At 40.0% G+C, this 24092-nt stretch overlaps 2 protein-coding genes across 3 annotated transcripts in view; one reads left to right on the top strand and one right to left on the bottom strand.

The window, feature by feature from the left end:
• LOC127447619 (protein mono-ADP-ribosyltransferase PARP14-like) overlaps positions 1–5854 on the top strand; it is a 24997-nt gene extending 19143 nt beyond the window's left edge. Inside the window, 5 exon segments of the mRNA XM_051709550.1 lie at positions 1371–2015; positions 2150–2242; positions 2245–2300; positions 2398–2572; positions 2668–5854. Coding sequence (XP_051565510.1) covers positions 1371–2015; positions 2150–2242; positions 2245–2300; positions 2398–2572; positions 2668–2963 — 1265 coding nt within the window. The 3' untranslated portion in view covers positions 2964–5854.
• Positions 5203–24092, bottom strand: LOC127446992 (UBX domain-containing protein 4-like). Of its 2 annotated transcripts, none has more exons than XM_051708413.1 (13): positions 23902–24092; positions 21932–22034; positions 21052–21080; positions 19230–19348; positions 18359–18494; positions 17906–18032; positions 17764–17818; positions 13242–13406; positions 13019–13146; positions 10343–10445; positions 6980–7111; positions 6310–6530; positions 5203–6044 (listed from the first exon to the last, which is right to left on the bottom strand). In XM_051708413.1, exons 1-13 carry the CDS (start codon positions 23981–23983, stop codon positions 5903–5905), a joined length of 1542 nt encoding a protein of 513 aa, XP_051564373.1. In that variant the 5' UTR covers positions 23984–24092; the 3' UTR covers positions 5203–5902. The 2 variants fall into 2 exon arrangements, with proteins under 2 accessions (XP_051564373.1, XP_051564374.1); XM_051708414.1 differs by having other exon boundaries at positions 6310–6527.

Here is a 24092-nt window from a genome sequence, read left to right as displayed (position 1 = left end):
GGTGGAACCGGTTTCGTCCCGTGTATTGGCACACAATACAAGCAGATAAGTCTGGGATAGCCGGCCGAGTGTATCGCTTGCACATAGCGCCTTTCACCTCCCCTGAGCTGAATACGTGCACCATTAATTCCCAGTAATGTTCACAAACTATGTTCCCTGGTTGACTTCCTCCGAGCCCTGTGGCAGTCGAGTTTTTGGAGAGTCTCGCTGCCGGCCCAGTACACATGCTAACTAAAAGCCCTGTTCTGGGGTAGGTGCTTTGCATGTGGCGGTTCCCTGTAGGTAACGCCATGCGATGTATATCTTCCGCTAATTCGTTTCCCTGTTGGCAAACTGCGTCTTCCTTGGGCAGAGGTCCCTCTGACACAGTCTCCATGTTTGTAGTAACTCCACTCCTGTTGAGTAGGACCTACCATGAGACTTCCCCACATGACATACTTCTGACATAGCTCGGCAAGACCATGTGACGTATGCCCACTTAAATATCCCCCCTCTCTCTGGGCGAGATGTGGTCTCCACGGTGTCCTCCCCTTGGGAGGGACACCCCCGACTAGACCTGGTCGGCCCAGTCGAATAATCCCCCTTTTTTTAGGGAGTGGGAAAAAAAAGGGGGAAAGAGGCCATGACTGGGCTAGCCTGTCACTATCTTTTGGGTAGTCGACTTGTCCCCAGAGGGCCATTCGACACTCATAACTATGTTGGGGAGGTTATGTGTCGGCCTGGTGCGCTGGCTACGAGGCACACAGTTGTCTGCCTGTCACACACCGCCAGTTCACATAACACAGTTCAGCCAGTTGCTGCATTTTGTATAGGGACCCCAATGTCACTACATCAACACAACGTTGAGTGAGTGACAGATAGGGAACATCATGGTCACTTGTATAACCTCCGTTCCCTGATGGAGGGAACAAGACGTTGTGTCCCTACTGCCACAACGCTGAACTACCCGCTGAAATGGCCGGGACCTTGTCTCGGCTCCTCAGCATAAAACCTGAATGAGTAGTTGCATACCAGCTCCTTTTATACCCGTATGTCCAGGGGAGTGGCATGCAAATACCACTCACCAATTTTCATTGGCTTTTTATCAAAGACCAGAGGTGTCTTGGGCTCCCAAGAGTGACCCCTAGTGTCACTACATCGACACAACGTCTCATTCCCTCCATCAGGGAATGGAGGTTACACAAGTAACCACAACGTTCCCCGTTGAGTACTGAGGTTTGTTCCCGCTACAATAACGCAAGAAAGCACGTTATGCATATTTAAACGGACCTTGCGATGGCCAAGAGCTCCCATCTGCATTCACTTAGTTACATAGAGTATCTTTCAGCCTTTAACTATCTTGGTGTCTCACATGTGTAAACTCTCAACAGTGTGCAAGGTCAAAGGTCCACTGCCTCTACCAACCCGTGTGCCAAGCAAAACCCCACAGCCACCGCTCATGTGCCTAGCAATGGAAACAGCTGCTGTATTGTTCCCCATTATGACCATTGAAGTTTACGGGACGTCCTCTACTGACCTAGTCAAAGTCAAGAAATTCCTGGATGACCTGATCTCTGACGAGTGCATCAGTAAAGATGTCCAGTCCAGTCACATCATCGACTTTCCTGAAACTGACAAAAAGAACATTGTGACTCTCTGCCAAACCAATCAAGTGAGTGTTCTGGTGGCTGGTTGGGATAAGTTAACAGTATCGGGGAAAAAGGACGATGTCTTGGATGCAGAGCTGAAGATCAGGAACTTTATTCAAGAAGCACGAGACCGAGAGATCCGAGAAGGTGAAGTGAAGAGACTGAGACAGACTCTCTACTGGGAGGTGGCGAGAGGAGAATGCTGGCAGTCGCTGAAGCCCAGCGTGAGTTATGAAGTCGAGCTAGCCTTCCACAAGAAACTCCAGAGCTTTCAATACCAGGAGAACGGAGAGATGTACACAGTGGACCTCAGAGAGCTGAAGGTGATGAACAGCAAGAGCGGGTCTTGCAGAATCAAGAGAAGTCTTTATGGAGATTCTGATACAGGTAAATATTAGAAATCAAATGTTTTTTTACTATGAGTTTATCATAATTTATTTTGTAACTGTAATTCTCAGGTACACAATAGTAGAGATTTTTTAAAGATTCTAATAAGATGTCATATGTTTCATGTTCCTCAGCGATCATTCAGATGCCCCCATCATGGAGCAAAATGGATGGAAAGGATTTAGAAATAATCATGTTAAAATCCGATTCAGAGGAGTACAAGAAGATACAGACTTCCTGAACTCCAGTAAACATGCTGATGTGTCACCTGTGCAGGTTCTACAGGTAAAATGACCATTAAATGAATACTGTAATTGTGACTGATAGAGAACATTAAAACTTCTACAGATCAGTGTTTATTAATGTCTGAATGATTTCACAGATTGACAGGATTCAAAGTCAATCACAATGGCACAGATACTGCGTGTTGAAACAAGCGGTTGATAAGAAATATCCCGAACAACCTAACGAGCGCCTCCTCTATCATGGAACTACCAAAGAGATCTGCCAAAAAATCAATAAGAATGGCTTCAACAGAAGTTTTTGTGGAAGAAATGGTACATCACACCTCACCTTTTTAACAGTTCACTCATAATTCACTCGTAATTGTCCATATCTCGAATACTGACATTTAACAAATGTTTGTTTCAAGCTGTCATGCACGGAGACGGCACATACTTCGCTAAAGGTGCCTGGTACTCATGTCATGATCATTATTCAAACCCAGATGACAAAGGACAGAAGTACATCTACAGAGCGAGAGTCGTGACGGGCTCACCGTGTAAAAGCAGGTGTAGCATGAAGGAACCGGACCCGATCAACCATCAGGACCCTCAAGCTGGTCTACACGACTGTGCTGTGGATAACTTACAGAACCCGTTCATCTTTGTGGTGTTCTGTGATGCAGGAGCGTATCCAGAGTATCTCATCACCTTCAAGACCATATAAGTGTTCTGATACCGTCATATCGGACGGTTCTGACTGATACACTTTGAAGTTTAAAAACCGATGGCCAGTGACGACTGCTGAACAGACATTGTATGAATATTACTAGAGAGAGTTTAGATTGTAATAATTTATCACAATTATATTACCATGAGAAATATATGAACAAATGTTTTAAGATGAATCACTTACTAGGTTATATAATGGACTTGCACATTTAGGTTTTAATTCAGGCCACATCTACTTATCAACTTTCTTTTGAAAACGCATTCATTTTGCTACATTTACACCTCTCATCCATAATATAGCGGCGTTTTACTCAACCAAAAACAGCACATTTTCAAAACACTGCATTACCACATACTTTGGAAGACAATTAGGTTAGAAATCTAAAAACAGAGTTTTCAGATGAAACCAGATTAGTGTTGATGTGGCCTCAGGTCATAAGGCTATGGAGAACGTTGCCAAAAGTCTTCATATTCTGTAGAGGAAAACACTGTTTCAGTGTGGACGAGAGGTGTAAATATAGCGGAATCATCACGTTTTCAAAATTAAAAGGATTAGTGTTGATGTTCATGTCACGTCGGAATAACGAGATGTTGTAGATTCTACTTGGAGCTATTCACCTCCTCAGACCTCGTAGGTTATTCAGTCCTACTGCAACACTTATAATGCCAAAACAACTTTGTTGTTGAAAACAGCAAAATATTTATCACTACATTAATTAATTTACCCTTTAAACTCTGAGGGTGTTTTTAAAGATTTCTTGTTCCAGAGGAATACCCAAAATTAATGGCTTATAACTCGACAAAAAACAAACAAAAACAAGGAGGGTGTTTGGTATCATTGTAAAGAAAACTTCGAATTTTTAATGACGTATATTATGATACATTTTGAGAGTCTACTGAAAAATAACAAAACACAAAAATCACAAAAGCCAAAATGTTTCTTTTTATCTTATCTTTCTTATTTGACATTATGTATCTTCAGGTGTAATTAAGGTGGCGAAAAACTGCTTTTGTTTTGTTCCCAATCATGACAACTACAACTGAGAAAATTTTTGTGTTGATACGACAAAGCAATCAAAAGTTATAGCATTACAAATATAATTTATCATAGTGTCCAAAAGCCTCTCCAAACAAATAAAACATAATAATTGTACATAAGAACTAATCACACATGCAAACACAACAATGACTAAAGGTTTGTATAGCATGCAGACATGATTTTAGTAATGAGATTTCACAGAATGAGTTTCATTCTGTGTCATTTGAGTCATCATTGAGTCTGTATCATGTATTTGGCGCCATCTCCTGGTGGTCATATGTAACATTGTGCTTCATGTGGATTATCTAATGATCTATACATCTGATTATCTTGTGTGTGGACTCGTTTGAAAGATAATCACCTCCTCTAAGTAATGATATGTGATATTTTATTTTTCCTTAATTTATAAGTGAAAATGCGGTATATAAGCAACACCAACATAATTGTCAAAGACATATACTTAGCTATTACTCACTATATTTTTGTCTGTGAGTACAACAAATAGGTTGTATTCTATTCTTTGAGAGCTTTCCAACAACATATGACACATGACTATTTGATAAATTCAGTGCAATTAGTTTTACATAAAAAAAAATAAATAAAAAAAAACACTTTTGATTTGTCTGCAAATTTCAAAGCACTTGTTCAGTTTTGGTCATAATGTCTACATGCATTGGAAAGTAGAGCTTCTAAACTTTCAAACGAAACCTATTTAGTGTTGCTCAATGCAATATTTTGATGATTATTTGTTTTTTTTCTCACGGGCCCGCCGGCAGGGCCCATCTGAGCTTAAAGGGTTAATTCACCTATATGTTCTTACAAAAGGTTTAAGAATAAAAAAATGCTCCAGGCATCAAAAGCATAATAAAATGTTATTTTACACAGAAAAATGTGTTCACTACCTTCAGCTGTAGAGGTCACTGCCGTATTGGTTCTTTTAACATGATGTAATTCCGAGTTCTACGAAGACGTGAACACTTTCTACAAGTTGGAATCTCGTAATTGCAGTAATTTCGACATGACATTAAAATACCATGTGGACTGTGGATGTGGCCTGAGCATATGACATTTCATTCATGCCTTGAATTCGCTTGCCTCTATTTGTATTTTCATAACAATAAAACAACACTTGAAATATCTGAAACTTCAGAAAGTATCTTGCAGAGGAAAAGATTTATGGTTTCTGACAGAAGTGTTTGATTTGAAATCATCCTTTAATAGTACTATAATTATTACAAAACCAGTATTATACATGGAATTGAGCACAATAATTACTTGTAGTTAGAAGTAATTTTTCAGAAATAACTGTTTCAAGTAATAAACAAATGTAATGTATTTTGATGTATTCTACATTTAAACATTAATAAAAGCATGATCAATTTCAGAAGGCAGTTCTAGACTATTATTAATAAAACCAACAATAAAATATATCAAGAAAAATCACTTGAACGGTTTTGATTGAAAAACATCTTTTATTCTATTGTTAAATGGTAAAGTAACATCTGCGTTTGGCTAGTATAAAGTCTTTCTATTGCTGAGGCTGCTTATGATGTTGTGCGGTCTGAACCGGTATATGAACACCAAAAACCTCTGATGTTTTCAACTTCACAGCATTGATTATTGTATTAAATAAACAGCAATGGTCCTTGCAATAATATCAGATGCACGCTGTAGCTAATGTCTCAACATAAAGTGTTTCTCAAGCTCGCGTCCTCATTGGAGTCGTGTGCACGCACAGTGCAACGAATTCAGCTAGCCTGATTTTATTTACCCATGCAGGGTGAGAGGGGTAAAGAAGGGGATGAAAATGTAAATGATCATAACCCACCGTTAAGACTAACAGACACTCTAAATCAAACCGTTTCAAAGAGAGATACAGTATGTGTGTTATTTCACTACATCTGTTGTGTAGAGTTGCCGTTCCAGGTGTTGTTGTCGTCTTCACTGTCTTCTTGACTACGCAGTCGGTATATTTTACCATCTTTTTTGAAGTCCTCAGGTCTTTTTTTCTCAAGCACCCTCTTACGAACCGCATCTCTGAAATTACAAATAATAGGATTGAATTTCATTTAAGCAAACTAAACTGTCACCAACTCACATTACATTATCAGCATAAAGTACAGATACAAATGTACAAAGTGTCATCGTTCCACTACAAGATCTAATCCCTGACATGTAAACTGCAGTTAATAGCTGTTCTCTATGTGTGTGTGTTTTTTGCACAACTGAAACGCTACTGGCCAATCAAAGAGTTATGATTATATTAAGCATCTTATATCATCATGATGTGTGTCAGATGTACCTCTGTGGTTCTGCAGTGGCGTTGTATGTGTGAGTTACATGCTGGTTGTGACTGCGAGCGTCTGCAGATGCACGAGGAGGCGGTGGAGGAGTGCTGAAGATAAAGCTGCTGATGAACCTCCAGACGGCCAACAGCGGGTACTGTAAAGAGCCCAAAACAGCCCACAATCCCCCGCTGGAGGACGAGTGCACCACACTGTTGGAGGGACGACTGGACTGCTGCTGGGATGGCGAGAGAGATTATGGGTCATGTGACAGTCTAACTGTGTCTCTGCACATCTGTTAGTTACACAGATCTTTCACTTTGAATTGAAACACTGAGAGCTGCACAATAACAACTAGATAACTCATTATTATTCACAGTGACCTGCAGTGCAGGTGAAGTAAACATTTAACCAGCACGTGTGTTCCCCGGAAAACAAACACATGAGTGAACTGACCCTAGTGCTTACTTAACAACTGATTCATAGTCGATGAGTGTTAGTGAGAACAGTTACTGAGTTTTTTAAAGCAACATTAATAATGACAATCCGCTTTGTGAGACTTTAATCAGTGTAATTACTGATATGACAAAGTGTAGTTACAGCTCTGTTACAAATATGTACCTTTGTTGAAATAAAAGGTATTTTAATTGAAATAAAAGAAATATGGAGTATAAAAAGTGTTGTCACCGGCAGCAGTACGATGGAGGCACTGGGTGCGAGCTCCAGCTCCAGAAGAGTTTTCTCCAGATCTTCAGTGCTGAACTCTCTCCTGGGAAACATAGTGGCCAAAGAGAAATGACCGTATCTGTTTCCAACTTCCTGTGTGAGCACACAAATGACCCGTGTGAGTTACAGAACAGTTACATAGTCTAGAGCAGTCATTTTCAAATGTTTTTTCTTCAGGACCTGTATTTAATGTAGCCTTGGTCGCATTTTCTTTTTTTTTCTTGCATATATTTGTTCATGGTTTTCAAATAAATGTGCATGTATCATGTGATGCTATTCTTTGTTGCTGATGTCAACAAATATAAAGGACGTTTTTTTTACCCCCTTTTAAAAGTTGATGAGCCTATACTATTTATCATTCAGTTTATTTTCTAATATTAAAGGAATATTCCGGGTTCAATACACGTTAAGCTCAATCGGCAGCATTTGTGGCATAATGTTGATTAACACAAAAATCGAAAAATTTATTTCCACTCGTTCCTCCTTTTCTTAAAAAAAAAAGCACAAATCTGTGTTCCAGTGAGACACTTACAATGGAAGTCAATGAGAACAATTTTAAAGGCAGAAATGTGAAGCTTATAATTTTATAAAAGCACTTACATTAATTCTTCTGTTAAAATTTGTGTATTATTTAAACTGTAAAGTTGTTTAAATCATGATTTCTGTGGTTGGTTTAATGTTTTAGGGTTTACAGTGTCCTGCAGAGGTTTCGGCCGTTTATCCAGGGCAAGCACATGTTGGTCCGGACGGACAACACAGCGACGGTAGCATACATCAATCGCCAAGGAGGTCTAAGCTCCCACTGCATGTCACAACTCGCCCGCAGTCTCCTCCTCTGGATTCAGCAGCGCCTCAAGTCGCTATGAGCCACTCACATCCCGGGCGACCTCAACACCGCAGCGGACGCGCTGTCACGTCAGGTTACCCTCAGGGGAGAGTGGAGACTCCACCCTCAGGTGGTCCAGCTGATTTGGAGTTGATTCGGTCGAGCACAGGTAGACCTGTTTGCTTCCCGGGAATCCTCCCACTGCCCGCTTTGGTACGACCTGACCGAGGCACCTCTCGGTACAGATGCGTTGGCACACAGCTGGCCCCCTGGACTACGCAAGTATGCGTTTCCCCCAGTAAGCCTACTTGCACAGACCCTGTGCAAGGTCAGGGAGGACGGGGAGCAAGTCATCCTAGTAGCACCCTACTTGCCCACTCAGACATGGTTCTCGGATCTCACGCTCCTTGCGACGCCCCACACCTCGTCCACCCGTGGGACCTCTCTGTAGTCCTTCAGGGTCTACAGGGAGCTCCTTTTGAGCCCTTGGAGTCAGCTAAGCTTAAGGCAATCTCTTTGAAGATTGCCCTCCTGACTGCGCTCACTTCCATCAAGAGGGTAGGGTACCTGCAGGTGTTCTCTGTCAGCGAATCGTGCCTGGAGTTCGGTCCGGGTTACTCTCACGTGATCCTGAGACCCCGACCGGGCTATGTGCCCAAGGTTCCCACGACCCCTTTTAGGGATCAGGTGGTGAACCTGCAAGCGCTGCCCCAGGAGGAGGCAGACCCAGCCTTGGCATTGCTGTGTCCGATGCGAGCATTACGCATCTATTTGGATCGCACGCAAAGCTTTAGAAGCTCCGAGCAGCTCTTTGTCTGCTTTGGTGGACAGCGGAAAGGAAGCGCTGTCTCCAAACAGAGGATCGCCCACTGGGCCATTGACACCATCACGATGGCATAACAGGCTCAGGACGTGCCACCCCCTGCAGGCTTACGAGCCCACTCTACCAGGAGTGGCCAGTGGTACCTCTTCGGCAGACATCTGCAGAGCAGCAGGCTGGACAGCACCCAACACCTTTGCGAGGTTCTACAATCTCCGGGTTGAGCCGGTCTCATCCCGAGTAGTGGCAGGCACGAGCAGATAAGTTCCGGGACAACTGGCCGGGTGTGCCGCTTACGCATAGCGCCTTTCCCCTCCCTTGAGGGAAGACGTGCGCTCTTGACTCCCAGTAGTGTTCACAGACTGTGATCCCTGGATGACTTTCCTCCTTAGCCCTGTGACAGTTGAGTTTGCGGAGAAACTCGCTGACCGGCCCAGTATGTGTGCTAATGAGGCCCTGTACTGAGGTAGGTGCTCCGCATGTGCTGGTTCCCCCGAAGGCAACCTCATGTGATATTTCCCGCAAAATCGTTTCCCTGTCGGTAAACTGCATCTTCCTTGGGCAGGGACCCCTCTGCCCCCGGTCGCCATGCTTTGTAGAAACTCCTCCCCCTTTGGGTAGGACCTACCATGGGATCTCTCCACATGACATACTTCCGACAAGGCTCGGTAAGACCATGTGACGTATTTCCACTCAAAATACCCCCCCCCACCCCGCCCCCCATTTTTTGGGCAGGGTGTGGTCTCCACGGTGTCTTCCCCTTGGGAGTGACACCCCCCGACATAGACACTTAGGGATTCCAGTCAGTAAACAAATTCCACTCTTTTTGGGGAGAAAAGAGAAGGAAAAGAGGCTTTGGCTGGGCTAGCCTGCCCACCTATTTGTTGGGCAATCGACTTGTTCCTGAAGGACTGTTCGACGCTCAAAAAGAACATTGGGGGAGGTTACGTGATGGCCTGGTGCGCTGGCTACGAGGCACACAGCAGTCTGCCCCTCACACACCGCCAGTTCACGTAACACAGTTCAGCTAGTTGTGGTGTTTTGTATAGGGACCCCTAGTGTCACTACATCGACAAAACGTCGAGTGAGTGACAGATAGGGAACGTCCTGGTTACTTTCGTAACCTCCGTTCCCTGATGGAGGGAACGAGATGTTGTGTCCCTCTTGCCACAATGCTGAACTACCTGCTGAAATGGCCGGGACCTGGTCTCGGCTCCTCAGCACAAAACCTGAATTAGTGGTTGCATATCAGCTCCTTTTATACCCGTATGTCCGGGGGAGTGGCATGCAAATTCCACTCGCCAATTCTCATTGGCCTTTTATAAAAAGATCAGAGGTGTTTGGGGCTCCCAAGAGTGACCCTAGTGTCACTACATCGACACAACGTCTCGTTCCCTCCATCAGGGAACGGAGGTTACACAAGTAACCATGACGTTTTCTTTCATAAGATGTAGATAAATGCATTTTGACAGGAAAAGAAGTATATTTAGAATCAAATTTCATCACTTTCAAAATCTGCGATTAATCTAAATTAACTACAAAAAATTATGCGATTAAAATTTTTATTGACTGACAGCACTAGTTTAAACCCTGTCGGCACAGTCAGTAGAGTTACATCATAAACTTATTTTCTCTTGTTGACAGTCAGGTCTGTTTTAACACTGGTAAGGTCACCAACCTGAGCAGCAAACTGTCTGGCCTCCTGCAGGAGCGTCTCTGATGGAAACTGATTAGTGAAGGACGAGCCGTCAGGCAGACGAAACTGTATCCTGGCAACAGCACTGCGAGAATAAACAATAAAAACAGAGATCAAATACAAGAAACAAGCAAACATTTACAATGAGATAAGAGATTCTGAAGCGTATAAAGGCAGATCTGTAAATTATCTAAATCATCCTTTTTGAGGTGGGATGAACTTCTGCTTGTGCACTGATGCTTCATGTAAACAGTCTGCAAGTTACTGGATTTACATTGTCAAGAATTGAACGACTAGATAAAACATTACTTAGAAAAGTGATTTTATAACAATAGTCTTATGTTGGGGGTCTGGGTATCTCAGCGAGTATTGACACTGACTACCACCCCTGGAGTCGTGAGTTTGAATCCAGGACGTGCTGAGTGTCTCCAGCCAGGTCTCCTAAGCAACCAAATTGGCCCGGTTGCTAGTAGGGATGTGTGAGACTAATCGACTAGTCGAATAAACAGTTCTGATGCTGCTAGTCGACACTGGAATTACTAGTCGGTTAATATTTCCCCCCATTAAACTGATGATAATTTTTATACATTTACGTTTGGCTTTATATTTTCACAGAGGCTGCACTTAAATTACTGTCATATTAATGTTACATATTTTAAATAGAATTAATAATACAAATATTAATTAAAGAAGAGGATATCTGGAGCAGATACAGAGTTTAATTTCACCTCAGGCTGCGCGTGCTTCTTCCCTCTCTCACTCGCGCCGTGCAGGAAAATATCCTCTCGCTAGACAAGCAAACTCAGCAAAGTAGTTATGAAATCACTTCGGTGGTGCGGGAATCGGCTTTCCAAATGTTTGAAAGTCCCTAAGGATGTTTTCACATTTGAGTCTTCTTTACATCTGTGCATTTTCCACTAAGGGCTTTTTCTAGTGCAAGATAGACGCCTCAAGAGAGTCAAGTCCCGTCTTTCACCATACCATGTCGACGGGTTAACTTTACTAATAAAAAAATTATGCTTTTGAGTAAGTAGCCAAGAAAAATAACTGTTTTAGACTAGGTATGCCATTTTTTTAATCTGCTCATTAAGAAGAATATTTTCAACAAGGTGCCGACTGCTGAATGTGTTAAACTATCTGTTATTCTGTGTGCACGTCATGTTTAGAGTACATTAGGTTTATTGCAGCTACATCACAGGCCTATTTTTTCTATCCTATAGCTACTTTTTATTTATTTATTTATTTTTTACATCGTAACTGTTATTGGTTGACGTTCTTTACCGAACAGCTGTCATATTAGATCAATGGTTAATGCACGACTGCACGTCGTGAAATACGTGCAACTTTTCAGCACATTTTTTTCTCTCTCATAGATTTGGCTTAGTCTACCTGTTCATTATTTTCAACAATGCCCTTACTGTTTTAATATGTTAAGTATCTTTTACTTGATGATTTCCATTTAGAACAGGCTTTTAGGGTTGTTCCATTGATCCTGAACTATTCATTCAATTGTTTTCAATAAATATGTCTATTAAATATTCGCTAATGTTGATTCAGTGAATGCGTGTCATGTTCTATATTTAATGTACAATGATCATAATTTAAGGCGAGCATGTCGCAGATAAATGCCCCTTTTCAGTGGAATTTAGCATCGGATTTGGAATAGATTAAGTATTTTAAATGGGTCGCATAAACACATTTTTGTTTTACTGTTTTCTGAAGGTTGGTTTCTCTTTAGACTAGTCGGTTACAAAACTTCCATTTAAAGGACAGTCAAATTAGTCGTAGCGCACATCCCTGGTTGCTAGGCAGGGTAGAGTCACATGGGGTAACCTCCTCGTGGTCGTGATTAGTGGTTCTCTCTCTCAATGGGGTGTGTGGTAAGTTGTGCGTGGATCGTGGAGAGTAGCATGAGCCTCCACATGCTGTGAGTCTCCGCGGTGTCATGCACAACGAGTCACGTGATAAGATGCACGGATTGACGGTCTCAGAAGCGGAGACAACTGAGACTCGTCCTCCACCACCCGGATTGAGGTGAGCAACCGTGCCACCACGAGGACCTACTAAGTAGTGGGAATTGGGCATTCCAAATTGGGGAGAAAAGGGGATAAAAACAGAAAACAAAAACAATCGTCTCATGATAACCCTTGTAATGTGTAAGTCTAGTGACTGTAACAAGTGTGTATTTTAAGGTATATCTCATGCAATATTTTCCCATAAATTTCTCTAATAACTGTTATTTATTTATTATTATTTTATTGACATAGCATTCATGGCAAGATTAAAGTAGTTTAAGAAAATATTACAAACAATAAACAAAACATTTCTTTCAACAAAAATGATACAAGATCTTTCAGTTTGACATTTGACCATTTTTCCTGGTGAAACTTTTTAAACACATCCAATTATGAATTTTCTGAATAGAACCATAGTCTAATGTTATTAAAAGCAGGACAGTCCAGTAAAATATGCTTAATAGTATCCAACAGAAATCACATGACTTGAAATCTTCAAGTCTTGAATGACCAAGGCGACACCTTGTGTTCACAGTTTGATCATGTCTAAATTCAATATTTACTGTTATTTCCAGTGGTAATGGACAGGATGTCACAGATACAAAACATTGATTTAATCCAGAACACACATCAGTGACGGTACCTTCTCGCTCTCTGTGCGCTCTCTCTCTTGGCTTCCTGTTCAGCTGCTCGAGCCTGTAATGTGGCTAACCGTGCCGCTTCTACTTCCTGTTGAGTCTGAGCGTAACGGGCTGCTCTGTCAGCGCGGTCCTGCCGAACACAAATAATCACAGATGATATAACAGCTCATTATATATGCGGTAAATAAAAGTAAACAGAATGTGTGTCATGAGGTCATGTGATACCAGAGCGATCTGTTGTTTAACTCGTTCTCTGGCCGCTTTCTCTTCAGCTTTCTCACGGCTTCTCTCGTCCAGCAGGCGTTTGGTTTTCTCCTCCTCTTGTTTCCTCTTGTAGTCCAGCATCTCTTTCCCCATTTGACGTCTCTCCAGCTCCTTCTTCAACCCATTCTGAACAGGAGAGGAAAATAAATAATGTTTATACAGGGTCAAACCAGCTCGGCAGACAAAATCATCAAGAAAACAGCAGCAAGGGGCCTGGGTATCTCAGCGAGTATTGACGCTGACTATCACCCCTGGAGTCACGAGTTTGAATTCAGGGTGTGCTGAGTGACTCCAGCCAGGTCTCCTAAGCAACCAAATTGGCCCGGTTGCTAGGGAGGGTAGAGTCACATGGGGTAACCTCCTCGTGGTGGCTATTATGTGGTTCTTGCTCTCGGTGGGGCGTGTGGTGAGTTGTGTGTGGATGCCGTGGAGAATAGCGTGAAGCCTCCACACGCGCTAGGTCTCCACGGTAACGCGCTCAACAAACGTGATAAGATTGGGTAATGGGCTTTCTAAATTGTGGAGAAAAAAAAAGAAAACAGCAGCAAACACTGTGCTGAATTTGTAGGCGATGCTCATTTTTTGATAATTCACTCGTTTCCACATCATTTCCGTCATGTCCTTCACACTTCTGCATTTTCAAATGTGAAAATGCTTCACATATAGAGGAGTGAATCTTTGGGTTGAAAGCTAAAATGATTCAATTCATGATTCATAAGTTTTCGATTCAATTTAAAACTAATTTTTGAAAATTCAGAACAATTTGATACACATTGAACTTTAATTTGATTCAATTAACGATTTGATTCTGTATTTCTTTTCTGAAAATGCATTTATAGGATTCTTTAAATACTTCCCCTAATGTGTCTTTAAGAAAAAGAAAGACAAACTACTTAAGATTGTTTACTGCACCAAAAGTAACTTGAAAGAAAACACATTAAATACAGTTTATGTAAATACAGGATACTTGAAAACAACAAAAAGTTCAATGTGCTGATGAAATATTTATAGAGCTGAGCATAACTTAATAAATTTCTTATTTCACTATAAAAATTCCATGATTATTTAAGATTTTATTAGTTTGCATGACTTTTCCATGCCTGGAAATCACAATTTAAAAAATCCCTGACATTTCCATGATTCTCCATGACCGTGGGAACCCTGAATCAGTAAATTAAGTCAAATTTTAGTGCTGCCCCGACCAAAGATTTTCCTAGTCGACTAGAAGGCGTTAATTTAAGCCATTAGTCGACTAGTCGCACGTTTATGATATTAATTTAATTACTTAAATAGATATATTTTGGGGGGCATCAGAAAATGGTTTGAGTTCCAGTGCTGAGAATGTTATCAGTAACATTGCTAACACTGTTCTACATTACAGAGAAATACTAAACCGTAATAATGAGCCTTTAAAATACACATTTTACAAGTGCACGCACGAAGTGAGCCGCAGCGACACCGGCAAAAGCGGTAATGATCCTGAATGTGTCGGAAAAACCAACAAGGAGACTGTCTGAACATTATGTTAATTTATAGAGAGAAATGCACATTAGGATTGTGCCGACAGACGATAATCTCGGGGATCGACGATGGTCAGAGTGATCAATAGCTGATGCCTTTGACCATGTCAAGACGATATTTGGCTCATTTTCCCATTAATGTATTAAATTATTATTATTATTATTATTATTAGGCTATTATTATTATTAAATTAATATTACAAATAATTTACCCGTAGACACACAAACATGCTCTTGAAGAAACACAGTTTATTATATTATTAAGAACAGATGACAGAAAAGCGTCTATGTGCATGTATGACGCGCTGATACAGAGGCGTGCAGTCTCGTGGAACACACGCATGTAAAAGGTTCTCACTCTTTCTTTGTTTCTGTTTTCTGAATTTTTTTTTGTTGCAAGAACAGTATCGTCTACGAGTGCTGTAAATGACCTCAGACATCTCATCTCAGGAGGTGCTTTGAGTTCAGTTCACTTTATTTCCACAGAACAGTTCATTGTGAACGCAACTCTGCAGCCTATACATCTGTGATTAAACATAAAATAATACAAAAACACCTCCAACCATGATTTATATTTCAGTGATTATTATCATCATTATAATTATTATTTTTACAATTGTTTTTATGTCTTCATTCAAGATGGAGACTTGTCTGACGGTAAATGGAAAGGTGTATATATATATATTTATATTATTCTTTTATCCCTTCATTATTTTATTTGCTTTTTCGTTTCGTTTGGAGTGCAATTTGAATTTAGAAATGTATTTGATTTAAGTTTTTCATTTTTTAAATAAATAAATTTAATTTTCAATGCAAATCACTAAAGCATGAATATTCATGATCCCTCAGCTCAGGGGTTGACGATGTAATTGGATATTGTGATATATCTATATGTATATATATATTGTATTTTTTTTTCTATCTTAATTCTACTCCTCACCCTGAGAGGGCGCTAGAGAGCAGTACTCTCAGGTATAACACAGGTGTGTGTAGTAGAAGAACTCAGTTTTTGTAATGGAGAAAGTAAGCATGGCTTATCGCTCCAAACACTGAACTGCTGTCCTGATTGGGAAACCTTGCGTTTAAAGCTCAATCTGAAAAAGATTTCACAAGCCTGAGTTTAATGTTTATTCACCACATGTATCATACTGAGGACTATGAGCAGCGTTTGGGTGTGTGATTCATGAACTCTGGAGTCTTTCAAACTTTATGTATGCACCTTTTGCGGATTCTTAAGTGGATCAAGCCGCAATAAGGAGTATAAGAACTCTTTGATTGGATTTACCACGGCACTAAAGAATATATTTTGCACGGGGGGGGGAAACTATTTGTATTACAACCAACAATGCTTTATTCACGGACTTGTGTATTCTTCATGCGTTGTTTGGGAAGGATCATCATCATCATTCACATCATACAGATAAGACTATATAACCAAATTGGCCCGGTTGCTAGGGAGGGTAGAGTCACATGGGGTAACCTCCTCGTGGTCGTGATTAGTGGTTCTCTCTCTCAATGGGGCGTGTGGTAAGTTGTGTGTGGATCGTGGAGAGTAGCATGAGCCTCCACATGCTGTGAGTCTCCGCGGTGTCATGCACAACGAGTCACGTGATAAGATGCACGGATTGACGGTCTCAGAAGCGGAGGCAACTGAGACTTGTCCTCTGCCACCCGGATTGAGGTGAGTAACCACACCACCACGAGGACCTACTAAGTAGTGGGAATTGGGCATTCCAACATTGGGGAGAAAAGGGGATAAAAAAACATGTTCATACGATCATCTATTTGTGTGTCTGTGACAGCAGAAGAGAAAACGACAGTGAAAAAAGGAATTATAGACATTATTTTGAAATCAATGAACGGAAAAACTAATTATTGTGTAAAATATGTTTTAGAAAGTAACAAAGCAAAAGAATTTGTAATGTCATTACTTTCCTCATGAAGTAATCCTTAAAGTAATTAGATTAAAATTTTAGAAAAGTAATCAGTAATTTGTAGTGGATTACTCTTTGAGTAACCCAACACTGGTTGTACTTCATGTTGTTTCTTTTTTTCTTTCATATTATTCTACTTTCATTCTATGTATTCATAATTCATTTATATATTCATTTGCACTTATTTATCGTTTATATATTTTTTCAACTGTTTAATTTGATGTTGTGTGTTGTTCTGTCTTCACAAGTTAGAGATAAAGAGTTGTCTTTATTCAAGGTCTTAATGTAACGGGACGATGTTGTGAAGCAGTAATGTTCCATTGTCTTTTGCTTGGTATAATAACACTTGTTGAACTTCTGCTATATTCCCTCCTGACTCTGTTGAACTCTTGGGTGAGTTAACACAACAAGCTGTTGATGCTGACTGGTTTTGTATATCAGACTGAACTCTTGATATTTGGATATATGAACTATCTTCTGACGGAGAGAGTGGTCTTGTGGAAGACTGGATCTAACACACATGAATCGGCAGGATTAGTAATACATGCATTGAGAAAATGAGTGAATGGTTACACCCCTAATCATATCAGGTTTAACGTCATTGTTATAATGAAACATCAACATCTTTGTTACAAAGAAACATTCAAATAATCGCAGATATACTGGGATAAAAGCCATTCCCATTTGAGCCAGCCGTTTTGATGCAGTGATGTTGTTTGACGTCAAACAAAGAATATTTTAGGTAACAAGTTAGTCCACTTGAGCCTTCTGCCAGTCCGTCCATCACTCAAGTGAAAGGGTTAGATTCTCAAAACCATCTTTGCTATGACGAACTCAGAATCCCATGCAGCGCTGCGACGCAAACAACATGGCAGCATACCAGTAATCACATTCGCAATCGCATCTTATCATTAATGTATTTAAATCACATTATATGTTAAAAAATATATAACCTGTCCTCTTAAACGTCAGGATAAGTCTGTACATCTGTTAAACAGACATATATAGTGTGTGTTCAGACAGATTTACCTTCTCTTCTGCTTTTCTCTTCTGCTCACGGCTCTCCTCCACTTTCTTTGTTAACCTGCATGTGACAATTCATGAATGACCAATAATTAAAATTACAACAAATGTTTAAACAAGCCCAGTTGAGAAGGTCACTATGGCCCACCTCTCCACTTTGACATCTAAAGGCTCCTCTGGCTGTGGCGTGTCACCTGAAGAGACACTTTCATCATTCACACCTGCAGTCACATGACCAGACGCTCCATCCTCCTCCATTGGCACTGAGAGGGATTCTGGAAAAACAGAGCGATCAGTTCATGTGTTCAAGCAAACGCCCGTGAAGAACTGGAGCTTCAGAAAGTAAGAACACGTCAGATAAAACACAAACCCATCAAAACCAGGAACTGAAACATGCAAAGGAGACACATTTGCATTTTACACCTGCTAATGACACCAGAATTATTCCAGCTGATCAGTGCTCATGTCTGAAATATGGAGCTGCTGTTTCCAGAATCAAACCTGAATGTAAACAAATCTCTCCAGTATTAAACATGAACATATAGAGATGTGAGCAGACCAGATGAAAGCTCATCATACGAGCAGGTTTAATCTGATTCACCTTTAGATGTTGTGGAGCTGCTGTTAGCAGGCGTGCTCCGAGTGTCCTGCGGGTCAGAGGTCATCGCGGGTGGTGGGGGGGTTTGAGCGAGCGTCTCTGTGTTCGTCACCGCACCTTCAATCTGCTGTGTGTGCATCTGAACAGAAACAGTCCATGTGTGCATGTGTGTTATAAATCTGTGTGACGAAACTTTCTTGTACAACTCATATGACTGTAAATATAACGTTTGCTTTAGAGTTCTCATGTGAGTCTTTCAATATGACATGTAGAGCTGTTCAGATTGTAGTCCAAAAACCCAGAAGAGAATTAGCATTTCCTAGTCATGGGTTCCCTTGGGATTTTATAATGGCAGATTTGGATTCACGAGTGAAATAATGTCTGTGGTAAACATTACTTGAAGATACTTGGATGTTTTGTTCCACAACACAAATTACACAGAGTCATTCCTCAAACGTTGATTTTGAAGCCGTCCTGTTCTTTATAAAAGTATGTTGCTAACAAGTTGCTAGCTAAGAACTACTACAGTTTTCCATTTTGTCAGATATATTCACACACATGCTTGTGGTATTTGTGGTGCTTATCAAGCAACTCCTAAGCAACATGCATTTTTTAAAACGAACGTCTTCAAAATTCACGTTTGAGGTCTGTGTAATTTATGTTGTAGAACAAATCGTCCAAGTATCTTCAAGTAATGTTTACCACAAACCTTATTTTACTCATAAAAAACCCACAGGAAAATCCCGAGGGAACCCCTGCCGAATTAAGACTTCTGGGATCACCTACAAATTGACATGATGGCTGAACAGCTCTATTGCACAGCAACACTAGTTCTAAACTCTGTGATATTGACAGCTGTAGTGTATTTATTCACCTGTCTGACTTTGTTGATTCTGCTTGTTAGTTCCTCAGCCGTGACGTTACCTGCGATGACTTCCAGTGGAATACCGTTCTCTCCGATGAAGAAACTGGACGGAATGCACAACACCGGATCTTTACAAGCTCAGAGTTAAGAATCATTTACAGCAAGAGTGACACTAAACAACACTGCACTCGTTCACATGCTTTAATGCAAAGATACTGTATAACCCAATGGACGATGGAATATATAACGTTATTCCTTTGATGTGTCTGTCTGTGACATCACTTCCACACACATGACCCATAAGCTCACACTGTATCTTATTAGTCATATATGAACAGGTCTATAGGAATGCACTGTTTAGTTTTAAAGTGTTTTTCACAGATAACATTTGGTCTGTGTGAAGAGCCCTTTAAAGGGATAGTTCACCCGAAATGTAAAATTCTCTCATCATTTACTCACCCTCATGCCGTTCCAGATGTGTATGACTTTCTTTCTTCTGCAGAACACAAATGAAGATTTTTAGAAGAATATTTCAGCTCTGTAGGTCCATACAATGCAAGTGAATGGTGACCAGAACTTTGAAGCTCCAAAAAGTACATAAAGGCAGCACAAAAGTAATCCATAAGACTCCAGTGGTTTAATCCATGTCTTCAGAATTTATGTTATAGTAAAAAAGGATTTCAATATTGATCTGTTTGTCACTCAAAGCGATTGCATATATTACTCCTCAAAGTTTAACGGATTACTTTTATGCTGCCTTTATTTGATTTATGGAGCTTCAAATTTCTGGTCACCATTCACTTGCATTGTCTGGACTTCTAAAAATCTTCATTTGTGTTCTGCAGAAGAAAGAAAGTCATACACATGGATGACATAAAGGTGAGTAAATGACAGATTTTTACTTTTTTTGGTGAACTATCCCTTTAAAGTAGGAATGCACTGACATGAACATTTTTTGCAGGTACAGATTTTAATAAAACTCAAACTGATAGTGATATTTTGCTTTAAAAATGCACAAAGAGGTTCAAAAGCTATTAAAATATAATCTCAACTGAACATAGATTGGATCTGTTGAACACGACACAGTGAAAGATAAATACAAGATAAATCAATATATAAATAAGATTTGAAAAAGATTAAACAAAATATGATAAAATGACAAACGATGTGGGATCATTTGCAGTTCTAAACATCAGAACTCATAAATTCATATTTAGCATATTTTAACGGTATACTTTTTTTATTTCATTTATTTTTGTAGGTGTTTCTTATATTTTACACTTAATTATAAATAAACCAGGGCAGGGTATCGCCTGGCACCACACGATATGATACATATTGCAATACATGTCACAATTAAATTTGCGATATATCATGATATCATAATTTGATTCGATTACAATTCATTTCCAATCTCAATTCCAATTCTTTTGGGTATATTTCAATTATATACTGATGTCTGATAAAGATCATGTAGCTCATTAAATTGATTTGAAAGTAAATTTGTTGTGTGTTTACATGATATTAATACACAAGTAGTTGAATATAAATATCGATACATGGATCAATATCTGATTGTATTGACACAGCCCTAAAATAAACCATCAGTTTTCATATCGCCTTTTGAAAGGTACGCTGATGGTTTTCATTTGGTTAATAATAGCCTGATAAACAACGGTGGTCAATTAATACATCTGCGCATCCCTACTTTAAAAACACATTGACAAGGCTGAAATGAGACTGATTTAGATTTTTCTTTTTTTTAAAGCTGCCCCATTAAACAGACAAATTTCAGTCAATCCATTATCCTCAGAAACATGATGAAGGATACAGATCTGTGAAAACTGGACACACGTTTCACTGGAAGAGAGAGAGAGAGACAAGAGTAAGTGTAGATGAATCAGTCAGATGTCACTGTATCTGATGTTGTAGAATCACATACACAACACACACACCATAAAAACACAAACACCACACATACACTCACTGGTTTCCATGTTTTATGAGGACTCTCCATAGACATAATGATTTTTATACTGTACAAACTATAGATTCTATCCCCTAACCCTAACCCTATCCCTAAACCTAACCCTCACAAAAAAACTTTCTGCATTTTTACATTTTTAATAAAACATCATTTCATATGTTATTTCCCTTGTGAGGACCGCTGGCTGGTCCCCATAATGTAGATGATCTAAGGATTTACTATCCTTGTGGGGACATTTGGTCCCCATAACAGAGGTTAAACCTGTACACACACACGCACTCACACACACGCACACACACACACACACACACACACACACACAGACACACACACACACAGACACACACACACACAAACAAACACAAACACACACTCACACACTCACACACAAACACACACTCACACACTCACTCACTCACTCACACACACACTCACACACACACACACACACACTCACACACACACAAACACACACACACTCACATACACAAACACACACAAACACAAACACACACTCACACACTCACACACAAACACACACTCACACACTCACTCACTCACTCACTCACTCACACACACACTCACACACACACACACACACTCACACACACACAAACACACACACACTCACACACACAAACACTCACACACACAAACACACACACACACATACACACACACACACACACACACACACACACATACACACATACACACGTCTCACCTCTGTGCGTCCACTCGAATCGCAACACAACAGTTCTGCGCTGCATCAGACACACTATCAGACTCCCAACTGGACATCATCTGTCTGGACTGATCATCATCACCTGAAGAAACAACAGAGTTAGTGATCAGATGAACAAAACAATTACAGTCAGACAGATTCTGTCACATATGAACTGCGGTAAAGTTTGTTTTACGTTTGACATTCGTTGGCTAATACATTAAACTCCAAGACCATTTGAGCTAAAGATGTCAAACCAACTGCAAATTACTCAGAATATTATTCCCTCTATTGCACAAGGCTTATTTTTGGATGTTTTTCTTTTGTATTTTTTATATGGAATTTTTTATCTAAATAAATCAATTAAACATGGATGTCAACACTAAAATAAATTTAACCACTCACCATTCTCTCACACCTTCTGCAAATCAGTAAAAAGTTTGACAACTTTAGGTTAATGTTCTTGAAGTTAAATGGATTTAAATATATTCTATTATATAAATATTCTATATTAAAGTACCAAAGATTATTCCCAAAAATAAGCCTTGTGCAATAGAGGGAATAATATTCGGAGTAATTTGCAGTTGGTTTTACATCTTCAGGTCAATCGGTCTTGAAGTTTAATGTGTATGAACCTGAAAATCCAACGAATGTCAAACGTAAAACTAACTTTACTGCAGTTCATATGAGTGACATCGTTAGTATTAAACATATTTACACTGTTAGTGCTGCTATTGCACATTTGACAGAATCACTTTGACACAAACAACACCAGCTCTCACATTAACGTGTCATCGCTTATAACAGCGTTACAGTTAAAGACATTAACGTGTCATCGCTTATAACAGCGTTACAGTTAAAGACATTAACGTGTCATCGCTTATAACAGCGTTACAGTTAAAGACATTAACGTGTCATCGCTTATAACAGCGTTACAGTTATAGACATTAACGTGTCATCGCTTATAACAGCGTTACAGTTATAGACATTAACCTGTCATCGCTTATAACAGCGTTACAGTTATAGACATTAACGTGTCATCGCTTATAACAGCGTTACAGTTAAAGACATTAACGTGTCATCGCTTATAACAGCGTTACAGTTATAGACATTAACGTGTCATCGCTTATAACAGCGTTACAGTTAAAGACATTAACGTGTCATCGCTTATAACAGCGTTACAGTTAAAGACATTAACGTGTCATCGCTTATAACAGCGTTACAGTTAAAGACATTAACCTGTCATCGCTTATAACAGCGTTACAGTTATAGACATTAACGTGTCATCGCTTATAACAGCGTTACAGTTAAAGACATTAACGTGTCATCGCTTATAACAGCGTTACAGTTATAGACATTAACGTGTCATCGCTTATAACAGCGTTACAGTGAAAGACATTAACGTGTCATCGCTTATAACAGCGTTACAGTGAAAGACATTAACGTGTCATCGCTTATAACAGTGTTATAGTTATAGACATTAATGACAGCTCGTGCTGATGACTATGGTTATAACAGTGTTACAGTTAAAGACAGTTCATGTTGATGACGATGGTTATAACAGTGTTACAGTTAAAGACAGTTCATGTTGATGACGATGATTATAATAGTGTTACAGTTAAAGACAGTTCATGTTGATGACGATGGTTATAACAGTGTTACAGTTAAAGACAGTTCATGTTGATGACGATGGTTATAATAGTGTTACAGTTAAAGACAGTTCATGTTGATGACGATGGTTATAACAGTGTTACAGTTAAAGACAGTTCATGTTGATGACGATGGTTATAATAGTGTTATAGTTATAGACATTAATGACAGCTCGTGTTGATAACAATGGTTATAATAGTGTTAAAGACAGCTCGTGTTGATGACGATGGTTATAATAGTGTTATAGTTTAAGGCAGCTTGTGTTGATGACGATGGTTAGCATTAGGTTAGCATTAGTGCTAATGTGAGTGTTGAGTCACCTGTAATCACCACCACAAACACACATTTGAGGTGTTTAGCGGACGCGATGGCCGCGGGAATTGAACCCTCAAACCAGCGCATGATTCACCGCTGCTGCTGCTGTCTCCGGCTCCGGTTCTGCTGCTCACTCTGTGTTTGTGTGTTTCGGTTCGGTAAGATTCGAGACGCACAGCTCACCGGAACCTGCCGT

The sequence above is a fragment of the Myxocyprinus asiaticus genome, chromosome 10 (genome assembly GCF_019703515.2).
Source record: "Myxocyprinus asiaticus isolate MX2 ecotype Aquarium Trade chromosome 10, UBuf_Myxa_2, whole genome shotgun sequence".
Classification (NCBI taxonomy): Eukaryota; Metazoa; Chordata; class Actinopteri; order Cypriniformes; family Catostomidae; genus Myxocyprinus; species Myxocyprinus asiaticus.
Note: the sequence above shows the minus strand (reverse complement) of the source record. Positions and strands in the feature narration are given on the sequence as shown.